Genomic DNA, 11,765 nt, shown 5'->3' with positions numbered 1-11,765 from the left:
TGACCTACCACAGACATGTGATTACATGCAGAAGACAACGCTGTACACAAACTACAGAAACGAAGTCAATCCTTACCAAAACCGTTGATCTACGAGAATTGACTCACCAATTATGTCAATAACAAGTTGAGTTAATGACCTACCACAGACATGTGATTACATGCAGAAGACAACGCTGTACACCAACTACAGAAACGAAGTCAATCCTTACTTAAACCGTTGATCTACGAGAGAAGATCAAAAGTAGCAGAAAATGAACCCAATAATTGAACCCTACCATTCAACTAGCCACCTTCTACGTCGAATACACATCACTTAGTTCTAAGATTTTAACTTTAAGCTTTGTAAAATCAATTTTTTTCTTTCACGTATTCCTTCTTCTTAACTTCACTTTATTTTTTAATTTTATCTTTAGGATTTATATGAAGTACGTTTATTATTAGTTATAAAAAAAAAAAAAATAAAAATAAAAAAAAATAATAATAAATAAAAAAAAATAAATAAATAAATAAATAAATAAATGAAAAAAAAATAAAAAAATTAATAAAATAAAAAATATATATATATAAATATAAATAAATAAATATAATAACTATGAAAATAATAATAATTCGGCTTTAAATTTAAAATCGCATGTTGTACTCTATTTTAGCTGCATGTTACTCTATTGTCAAATTTTTTTTTCTCCTTTTTTGTGATATTAAGCTTTAGCATGTATTAAAACTACTTATTCAATTGTATTGAAAATACGCAAATATTTCGGCATAGCATGATAAGTAATAATTGTATCTATCCATGTATTCCCTACCCATTATCCAATAGTTTCATAAACCTAATTTTATTCTCATATCTGCATTCCATACATCACTTACGAACAATAACAACACGAAGTAAACTACAAGAACACTCATATATGTACAGTATCAAGTGAGGATCCTCACAACATCCATCATATTTACGCTTGCAGAATTACACACACAATGGACAAACAAAACGCTAATATCATAGAAGCAATGGCTGATGGATCCCAGCTAAGCATACTGCTGCAGGGGGATTATAGTAGGCTAATGCTAAAAAAAATTCTAGAAAACTTCGGGATAGTGAGGTCCATCGAACGGGAACCCTGTGCTATGGGGTACTTAAGTTACGAAGTGACATTCCTTTCACCACGGGAGGCAGCGTTAGCGGCTGATAACCTAAATGCAGCGCCAACGCTACAGGAGCTATTTGACTCATTGTCGAATGTATCGGACGAGAGGAATTGGGCAAAGTCAATGGCACCTGTCCCCTTGCCAAATAAAAGACAAGTCAAGGTCCACAATATATCGGAAAATGGACGTTGGTTAAACATAATGACCGAAGAACCAATTGACAAGCGCCAATTGGAAACATTGCTTAACAAATTTGGTCCGATGTTATCATTAGAAGAACAGCCATGTTCGGCCCCATACACCAGCTACGAGGTCGAATATTACCAACTATGTGATGCAGCAGTTGCTGCAGCAACCTTAAATGATACAATGACCATAGAAATAGAAGACAAATCATCTTCACGAAACATCGAAGCACCAGCTAAGAATGTAGAATCAACGACGGAAGTCAAAACCTTTAAAAAAATTAATGAAGAAGAGCTTAGTCCAATATTACGATTTGTAAGAGTAAATCGTACCGGGACTAAAATAAGCGTCATTTTAAAAAAACCTATTCACACAAATTATATTATTGAATTTTTCGAAAACAAATATCCAATAGAAGATATTCATTTTTCAACCAAAAAACAAACACGGGAAGATATTGTTCCCGTTCATATAACGTATGGATCCGCTGAGTGGGCAGAAAACATGCGCCAGATAGTAGTGTATTGCATAACTCAGCAGCCAAAAAATGTATTTACAAAAAACCCAAAAATAGAAAACACGATCAAAATAAATAACGATCCAAAAGACAATGACTCACTTCCACGAAAAGTAGTATCTAAGGTACCGGCCATTATGAATCCGGATGAATACACCCGGTTGTTAATGACCTTTGGCCCTTTGAGCCATTTAAACTACTACCCATTAGATGTCAAACGCGACGATGGAAGACAGTTATACCTAAGCTTCGCTACATACTGTAACGAAGAATCGACGGAAAGGGCCCTCAAAGGACTCAAAATGTATGGGGCGAATTACTCCCAAAAAGACTCGCCAAAAAACCGTGAAATAATAACACATTCATCGTGTGGAAATGTAATATCCAAATGCCATCTTAAGGTGCACAGTCTTCTGTGCAAAACACAAATGAAATTAAAAAAGATCTGCCCGTCATGCCAGGAAAATATCAACTTGGTAAAATACGACTGGCACAATAAACTATGCCTTGAGATGGGAGTGTCAGCAAATCTTGATGCACTTAATAGACTAGCAATTAACAACACAAAATCAGGGGCCAAGGAGAAGAAGAAGACGTAATATTCACGAATCCATTCCTTCCCTTTCTCTCAGTCCCGAATAAACAAATGTAATAATTCTGTAAATTAATACTTTATTTTATTACTATAAGGATTATTGTAAAATGTTTATGTTATGTAACTCATAAATGTTTACTTATAAAATGAAAAAAAAAAAAAAAAAAAAAAAAAAAAAAAAAAAAAAAAAAACCAATAAAATAATATAATATAATATATTCACCGAGGACGGTGATAGTTTTAAGAAGAGGAGGCTGTTAGGTGACGACTTGCGTAAATTAATAAATTTTTGTTTTTATTCTATTTTATCCTGTTATATTTCATTCCCAATGATAAAATTTTAAGACTCTTTACAGAGTCATACTCAACGAGAGTCGTCGCCTAACAAAGCTGACTGTGAACTTCGTGGCTCTTGGAAGTGTCAAGTGACAACCGGAGCGAGCCATGAAGCCTAAACACATGAAGTCAGCAAGTACCGGCCCCATAGCAAGTAAGACAAAGAAGTTTAACTAAAACTTCGTGCAAGGTGCATTTCTTTGCGCGGCGTTTTAGTTAGTAGCCCGCTGCCGCTCATCAAGTGCAGACGTAATAATTAATTTTATAAGATTAACCAGACAATCCGTCTATTTTTTCCTTTTCTGTTTTATTTTATATGTATACTAGTAATATAAAATAAAGTGATATAAAACTAATTGATGAAGGAATTTAAATTATTATAAAATAATAAATAACAAATAAAAAAATAAAAAAATTAATAATTATAAATCGACGGAAAGAGGAAGTGCAGGCCATCAGAATCAATAATTAGCGGAAAGAAAGGTAAGTTAATCTGGATATTATATTCAACACTCTACTTCTTCCTTCCTTTTAATTTTTCTTAAACAAACAAATAGTTGGACTATCTGCTGTCCCGCAGCCTGTGAAGGAGCGTGAGACTGTAGTCCACAGTTTTTAGTTTTTGATTTGAAGCTGAAAACAAACTTAAAAGACATTAAACGTTATTTAAGTGTGCGTATTTCTGCATTCCTGCCATCCTCCTTAATCCTCTCTTTAGCACTATCCTCCTCTCCAATACACATACATAAAACCAAAAGCTTGCAGATCCGGGCCTTTACAAGTTAATCACATTATAGGATTTTCCCTTTAGGACACTGCGAAAAGTAGTGTTACCAAAAGTATTATAACCGTATTAAAAATAACTACATTTTTTAGAAAAGCTGAGACATACACACCTGATGACGCAAAATTATTATGTTTAGAATCATTTTTATTATATTTTACATAATTTTTATCATGCAGTAGCCCTGCAAAAATTATTTAATGGCATGATAAAAATTAGTATGTCTAACACAGTAAAAATTGTGATGGTACAATTTTTGCTACACAACATAGTAAATTTTATTGTAATCATTTTAAAATGTACCACATTCTAAAGTAGAATTTGCTATGTAACATGGTAAAATTTCTCATTCCACTGCATTGCTATTCGGTATAGTAAAAATTACTATGTTCAAAAGTCATTTCGTACTATGTCTATAGGTATATACGCCTATTGAGTTTCAAACTTGAGGTTATACGAATGTAAATATTAAGAGAAACATATAATTTGATTTATCAGGGCTAAAAATTGATACGTGCCGACAACTTATTTTGAATCGACTAATTATCCGTTGTTAATACCGTGGTCCACAGAAAACCTTTTAATTTTTAACTTTATTGTGTGTATGATAAACAGTACACGTTCCCATATGTATTTTATCCATAGTTGCGCGGACATCATGACCCGTGGTCTAGTGGTTGCGGAGCCTGACTCGGAAGCTCGAGAATGAAGGTTCAAATCCCAGTCGCTGCAGATCTTTTTAAAAATAAAAATATGTTTTAAATTCATCAATATCTGTATACAATAAGAAAAAAAATTATCTATTTTCATTTAAATCTATGTATCTATTAATCTTCAGTTTGTCCTAATATTATTTATAATAATAAATTATATTTATACAAAGTAACAATTTGACTTTTGACCCCCCCGTAAAATTTTACCTGATCATCGTAGAGGGTTGAAACTAACACATCTTACGTAAAATTCAATGTGCTTTCTAATGGCATAGTTAAATTGAATGTAGCATTAACCGTTTCAAAGATAAAAACTTGACTTCTCTGGTAAAAATTTATCTGGTTATGATTGATGTCCTATTCTTATCTTCGGACAGGTATTACCTATATAAACATGATTTCACACTACTTTAAGCTTGTTATTATATAATAAATATAAATGTAAGTTGCTATTTATTTAAATTAGCACCTTGCACAGTGACTCTGCGTTCTTGTGTCACGTTTACCAACTTCGTTGATTATGGTGTATGATTCGTTTGTAGGTTACTGTACATCTGACTTGTCAATTTGTAATGTTAATAATTATTGTCTTAGAGACAGTGATTTGCTGTTACGAGCATTAAACGCCAACTTAAGGAGAAAACGCCAAGTTGTACGTGTACAAAACTTTCACATTCCTTTATTTGACATTATTTTTTTGAGGTATTTTGTAAATAATTTCTCTTGCTATCAATACTACGACCATGTGTTACAAAAGTACTGCATTAAATTTCTGTGGGAAAATATTTCTTGCGCTCGCGATTGCAGCTGCAGTGAACAGGAATCGCGACATCACACTACCTTTTATGTTCTTAGTCCATTAGCTCTGAATTTTTACCTGCCGTATATTGTTACACTCCAATAAAACCTTTACAAAATTCATTGGTTTTACGGTAGAATTTTTCTACTAATTTCTTATCGGTATTTGCACCCGTAAACCCAGATAAAAATGTAAGGTTCGAAAATAAATTTTCTTCATCGTTTATTATATTTAGGATATTATTGACCAAAAAAAAGTTGACTAACTTAGGTCCTATAATCCGAATGGCAACACCAAAATAGGGGGAACTAAAGTATTTTATATGTATATTGTAAAAAAATTTAGTTATTAATTTTAATTCGAATTGCGTGTTTCGTTTCGAGCCTCTAGGTCGCGATGGACCGTTATCAAGGTCGCGGGGGGGAAACGTACCCGTTATCGTTGACAAATGCCTGTAGAGAGTAGGAAAAATAAAACGCTCAACACGAACTCTTCGATGATAGGAGACAACTTGTATTTTTTCTTTACAGCAAATATGAAGATGACGGCGAATCAGGAAAGAAGACCGGAAAAATGACGCTTATAATTAAATCAATTTTAAATATGGACTGTGCTTAGACGACGGAGAGAGAGGAAGGCTCTCCTTGGCCAGCGTGCGTCGCTTGGTCAGTGAGAGAAAGCCCAAAAACATGCCGATCGAAGCAGACGAGTACTTAAGTCACGCTCGTTCTAACGCTCTTCGATTGCAACTCACTCACTCGCGGTTTGTCTAGAGAGACTGGACAACGCGGCGACAATTAGTGGAGGGGGGCCCTTTTGGGAGAGACCCCCCCGCGTTGCGGTGCCACGAGGCCTTCGTCTCTCTCTTTCTCGCTCTCAATAAGCGTATACACACATACGCGAACATACCGCCCACCTTGAGGCAACCGCGTCAAAATGAATTGAAAAAAGCGAGATAGAAAAAAAGCCTGTAAGCGGATAGAGCTAAACCTACTGCTACGGCGAGAGCTAGCGCAGTTATATACAATAGTGTTAGTAGCTTACCCTGGCCACGAGCTGACATGAACATGAAGGATTTACAAATTTTGCAATTGAAAAAAAAACAAACAAACAGAAACTCAAATTACTTAATGGGTTAGTAAGTAAACAAACTACTGATTAGCACTGAGTTTATTTTGATTGCTCGGAATAGCACTTCTCGAGCTCGGATTGAGTTAACAGTTTAACAAGCTTCACAATTGGTCGCGAAAGCGTCGAGGCAGCCGTCTTCACCGTGGCTACGCGCACAAGGTTGTCCTTTCCGGCCTGCGTGGCAATTACCACACCCAAGGGCCAGGTGGCTGGGGGTGCGAGTTTATCACGCACGAGAACGACGTCTCCTTCTTGTAAATTCGTTCGAGGAGTCTGCCACTTGCATCACTTGAGATGCTGATGCAGGACCTCCTTTCTCCAGCTGGACCAAAATGAGTTACGAAGGTCGACAAGTAGTTTCCAGCGGTTGGAAGGTGACATTAGCCTCTGCGCTTCGTCATATGGCTCGGGGTGAGAGAGCAGCGCAGAGCCGACCAGGAAATGTGCCGGAGTGAGGGCGAGCTCGCCCGTAACTTCATTGCTCAAGGCGCACAGTGGCCTTGAGTTGAGGCAGGCCTCAATTTTGGCCCACAACGTCGACAGTTCCTCGAAGGTGAGCCTTGTCTCGCCGATCACGCGCTTGAGGTAATGCTTTGCGCTTCGGACGGTGGCTTCCCAAAGCCCGCCAAAATGAGGAGCTCGAGGGGGGATGAAGGACCAGTCCGTTCCTTGAGCTGCCAGCTTCTCGGAGATGTTTGAAGCAAATGAAGAGCTGGCCAGCATGCGCTGAAGCTCGGAAGCTGCGCCTTTGAAGTTCGTGGCGTTGTCCGAGTACAGCACTGCGCAAACTCCACGGCGTGCAGCGAAACGAGAGTAGGCTGCAAGAAAAGCATGGGTTGAAAGTTCAGAGGCTACCTCGAGGTGAACTGCCCGCGTGACAGTGCAAATAAAGACGGTGATGTAGCCTTTGGTTGTTTTGGTGCCTCGTCCTCTTGAAAACAGGATGGGGATCGGTCCAGCGAAGTCCACACCCGTGTGCGAGAACGGACGAGACGGGGAGACTCGTGCAGTCGGCAGTTGGCCCATGAGTTGGCTAGGGCTCCGTGCAGCGTGGCGCGTGCACTTAGCACAGCGGTGGAGTACTCCGACCGCTAGGCGCTGGCCCCGTAAAATCCAAACGGACCGACGCAAGGGCGACAGCATCAATTGGACCCCGCCATGAAGGGTCCGCTGGTGAGTGTCTTCGACGAGTCTCCTGACGATCGTGCAACGGCTCGGCAGGATGACCGGGTGCCTCTCGCTGTACGGAAGCGCTGAATGATCGAGGCGGCCGCTGACTTGAATGACTCCGTTATCGTCGATGAAAGGCGACAGCCGACGGAGAGGGCTGCGAGCGGAGACAGAGCTGTCACGCTTCAACCTCTCCAGCTCGCTAGCAAAGTGATGACTCTGAATAATTCTAAAACAGAGAAGAGTGGCGAGCCGAATCTCTTTGCCTGAAAGAAAGGGATTAATCGGATGGTGTTCTTGGGAGATGGGGCGAACGCGCCAACGCCAGCTGTAAGCTAGCATCCGGACGATCTTGTCAAAGCTGGAGAACTTTTGAAAACGAGGAAGGCACGGGTGCACAGAGACGTCCTTGGGTCTCTCCTCCTGCGCCGCGAACACCTGCGGCTGGTCGTTGGGAGTGGCGTCTGCAGCTTGAGTAGGCCACTTCTCTTGCTCCTGCGTGAGCTACACAGGTCCGTGCCACCAAAGAGGAAATTGAACGAGCGCCAAAGGCTTCGCTCGTTCTATTGGCGACGAAGGTTGGCCAGTGGGCCGGATGAGTCTTCAGCCAGTCCAGCACCACGCGTGAGTCTGACCAGAGGTGGATGCGACTCGGCTTGATTGGTGAAGCGTCCGACACGTGCTTGGCCAATCGTGCGGCCAGCACTGCGCCGCACAGTTCGAGTCTAGGCAGTGACTGAACTTTGGTGGGCGCCAACTTTGTTTTTGCAAAGAGGAGCTGAGCAGAGCGATTCGGGTACACCGCATAAATCGCTGCTGCATAAGCTCGCTTTGAGGCGTCAGCAAATCCATGCAGGTGCCATTCCTCGGCCTCGAGGCCACCCAGCCACCGCGGGAGGCTGATGAGCGAGATCTGTTGCATCTTACTCCGAAAGCGCGTCCAGCGTGACTGGAGGTCGTTGGGCAGCAGCTCATCCCACTCGAGGCTGAGGAGCCAAATATCCTGTAAAACAATCTTTGCACTTACGATTATCGGAGCTATCCAGCCAAGAGGGTCGAAGAGTCGCGCAATCTCTGACAGCATGACGCGCTTGGTGATTTCATGACCGACGAGCATCTCCTTTGGTTTAAAGGTGAAGGAGTCCGAGCTGGGCAGCCACTGCAGGCCCAGTGTTGACACGGCGTCGTCCTGCTTGAGGTTAATGGCCTTAGCCGCCATTGCTTCAAGCCCCTCAAGGATAAAGGAGTTGTTGCTTGCCCATTTGCCTAGCGCCATGCCGGCGGATGACAGCAGCTGAATCGTCGCGCCGCTCGCGTGCCTGGTCCAGCGTGTCCGCTCCAGCAAATAGGTCGTCGACGTAGAGTCGACGGCGTAGCGTCTCAGTGGCGTGTGGGTGAGTCTTGGCGCCGTCCCTAGCGAGAGTTTGCATGACCTTGAGCGCCAAGTAGGGCGCAGAGGCCGTCCCATAGGTGATAGTCGTGCACCGATAGTCCGTGATGGGCTCAGCGGCGGAGGAGCGCCAGAGCACTCGTTGCCAGTCCCTGTCGTCCGGGTGTACAAGGATCTGTCGAAACATTTGGACTACGTCCGTTATAAATACAAACTTAAAAAATCTCCACAGCATCAGCACTTGAGCGATTTTCGCTTGAAGCTTGGGACCTGCCAGCAGCAAGTCGTTGAGCGAGACGCCGTTTGAGTCCTTTTGCGACGCGTTGAAGACTACGCGCACCTTACTCGGATTCTCAGGCCGTCTCACTGCATGATGAGGCAAATAAAAGGATGGCCTGCTGAGCTCGTCAGCTGGCACGGGTTCCATGTGACGCTGGTCTATGTAGTCCTGCATGAAGCTACCATCAGACTCAGCGAGATCGCTATCACGATGTCTGCGCTTCTCGGAGCGAATGAAGCAAGCAGCGGCGATATCTCGAGAGGCGGAAAACATTGCGAAAAGAAGTCTGATGAAACAACTCCTCGCATTTGATCTCGTCGCTCGTGAGCAAGGATTTGCGTGGCGCCTCCTCGATTTCCCAAAGCTTCTGTAATTCTACTGCAAGTAGATTATCAGTGTGATTGTGAAACGCGCGAACGTGCATCGTGTTGCTTGTGTCAACGCTGGCCAGGGGGTCCGTGAGCAGCCATCCGAAAGCGAAGTTTTGAGCTAAAGGGGCGCCCGCTGGACCGCGCTTTGTCCCATCTTGAATGACCGACGGATAGACGTTGGCACCGAGGATGCAGTCTATCTGTCGAGACTCGAAGAACTATGGATCGGCTAACTTGAGCCCTTGGATATGAGGCAATTCCGAGGTAACAGCATGCTTGTAAGGCAGAGGCTGAGAGAGCTTAGGCAACACTAACGCCATGACCGAGATCGTTACGTTGGATTCGCCTCGGGGTGCCACCTTGAGTTCAGCTTCGCGGTGCGCTGTAGAAGAAGCGCTCCTGCCTACTCCGACGACCTTGATATTCACGGAACTACAAGGAAGTCCCAGCTCTGAGATCACGTGATGCGTAATGAAGGAGCGCTCGGCCCCAGGGTCAACAAGAGCGCGAATGCGCAGCCGCTTGCCGTTGGGGCCAATCGTGATTAGTTCAGCGGTCGCAAGAAGAATTGTGCGACCAACTAACGCATTGTGCGCAGCAACAGGAGGGCCAGCAGGCTCGTCCGAAGGATTGTCATCCTTTCGAGGGGCGCCAACGCGCGAGGAAACCTCCTCGTTGCGCGGCTTTGCTATTCTCTCGAAGTGCAACTTCGAGTGGTGCTTTGCATCGCAAGTCACACAACGATTGGAAGAGGGGCATTTTTCCACAAAATGCGACGCTCTCAGGCAATTTACGCAAAGCCTCTCGCGTTTGCATAAATCCCAGCGCTGCGATACCGGCATGGATTTGAAATCGCGGCACCTATTTACGTAGTGATTACCTTTGCAAGCTACGCAGCTCTTTGTTGTTCCGGTGGACTCGTCCGTTTGTGCAGCGTTCGCCGCGACGCGTTTAGAACGATCGCCGCTTTGTTTTGATGCCAAGTTAGATTTTCCGGCGTCGCTCGACTGCGGGCCGACGTGAGCCTGCTCAAGCGCGTGAATTCGGTGCTCCAGGAAAGTGGTTAAATCTGCGTATGAAGGAAAGCCAACCGTCCGTTCCTGCGAAACTTCCCACGCCTCGCTAGACGTTAAGTCGAGCTTACGAATGACGCAATGAACAACAAAATAATTAGTTTGCTCGATCGGGCAACCAAGATCTATTAGCGCGCGAACCGATTCTTCCACACGATCCATTGTTTCGTTAAGATCCGCAACATTGCGTGCTTTAACAGCTGGAAGCTGAATCAAGCTCTCGATACCGTTAAACAAACGTATGCGTGGATTATCATAGCGACGATTGAGTTTTGTCCATGTGACCTCGAAGTTTACGTCTGTGAGTTCGATACCCTTCAGACGTTGCGCAGCCGCGCCCTGCACAGCATTGAGCAAGTGCTGCAATTTTGCTATCGGCGGGACGGTGGCCTTCGAGACGACAAGCGAGGAAAAGCGCTGCTTGAAGCTCTCCCATTCCTCTTGTTTACCCGAGAAAGTGGGCAGAGCAATCCGTGGCAAAGACGCGTATTGCTCCGCAGCATTAGCGTTGATAATAGGCGCGGGAAGTTGACCGGGAAACGGCGTGGGGCCCCTGAGCTCCGAAATTCGCGTCAAGAGGCGCGCTTTCGCTTCGCTATACGCCAGCTCAACTAGCGAGTATATATCGTCCTTGAAGTAGCTATCGCCGGCTAGCTGCTCTTCGTACTCGAGCAAGTCCTCGTGTCGAGAAATGAAAGTTGACCAATAGTTCTCGAGAATACCTAGCCGCGTCTCGAAGTGTGACAGAGTTTGTTTTTCTACGGCGACCTTGACGGTCGAGTTGTCGTAGAAATTTGTTATATTCGTCGTCAATTTTTTTTGGCATCGGTGAAGCTTATCCATGCTGCTTAGAGACCTAAGCGTTTAACGCGATCAAAACAACGACTCGAGAAGTATGCTTGTGAGTCGCGGCTCACTGCGAGGCCAAGCGACTACAGCGAACAACAGAGAAAAGCGAGCGCGCTAGTAAACAAACGCTCTCCTAGTAAGCGACTTGATGTATCGGCGTACTCGCTCGATATAGCACGATCGGAATGTGGCCTTGAAGCCTTCAAAAACGAAATTTGCCGAACAAGTTGAGACAATTGTCTACTCACAGACCTTTTTCCGTTTGCTCTACTTATCGTAGCCGAAGAATGGCTCTCAGAGAAGCTGGTGGTAAAACCGATGAGACGAGTAGACAACAGAAGCTGCTCGTTGCGATGCCACCAGGAAGCCCTGCTGTCCCGGCTAGCTGCACAGCTCCGTTATCGAAGATTTCCTCGTGTT

General features: G+C 43.8%; 2 protein-coding genes across 2 annotated transcripts; both read right to left on the bottom strand.

Moving 5' to 3' along the window:
• Positions 1 to 8,614: 8,614 nt before the first annotated feature.
• LOC149375836 (uncharacterized) lies at positions 8,615 to 9,325 on the bottom strand. The gene has a single exon (XM_089596962.1). The coding sequence runs from the start codon at positions 9,323 to 9,325 to the stop codon at positions 8,615 to 8,617; it is 711 nt and encodes a 236-aa protein (XP_089453088.1).
• A 316-nt stretch (positions 9,326 to 9,641) lies between these two features.
• On the bottom strand, positions 9,642 to 11,339 carry LOC149375835 (uncharacterized). Its single transcript, XM_089596958.1, has one exon. The coding sequence runs from the start codon at positions 11,337 to 11,339 to the stop codon at positions 9,642 to 9,644; it is 1,698 nt and encodes a 565-aa protein (XP_089453084.1).
• Positions 11,340 to 11,765: the final 426 nt, after the last annotated feature.

This window comes from Copidosoma floridanum, unplaced genomic scaffold (genome assembly GCF_036245765.1).
Source record: "Copidosoma floridanum isolate Cflo_tuat_1 unplaced genomic scaffold, Cflo_Japanese_pri ptg000004l, whole genome shotgun sequence".
Taxonomy (NCBI): Eukaryota; Metazoa; Arthropoda; class Insecta; order Hymenoptera; family Encyrtidae; genus Copidosoma; species Copidosoma floridanum.
Note: the sequence above shows the minus strand (reverse complement) of the source record. Positions and strands in the feature narration are given on the sequence as shown.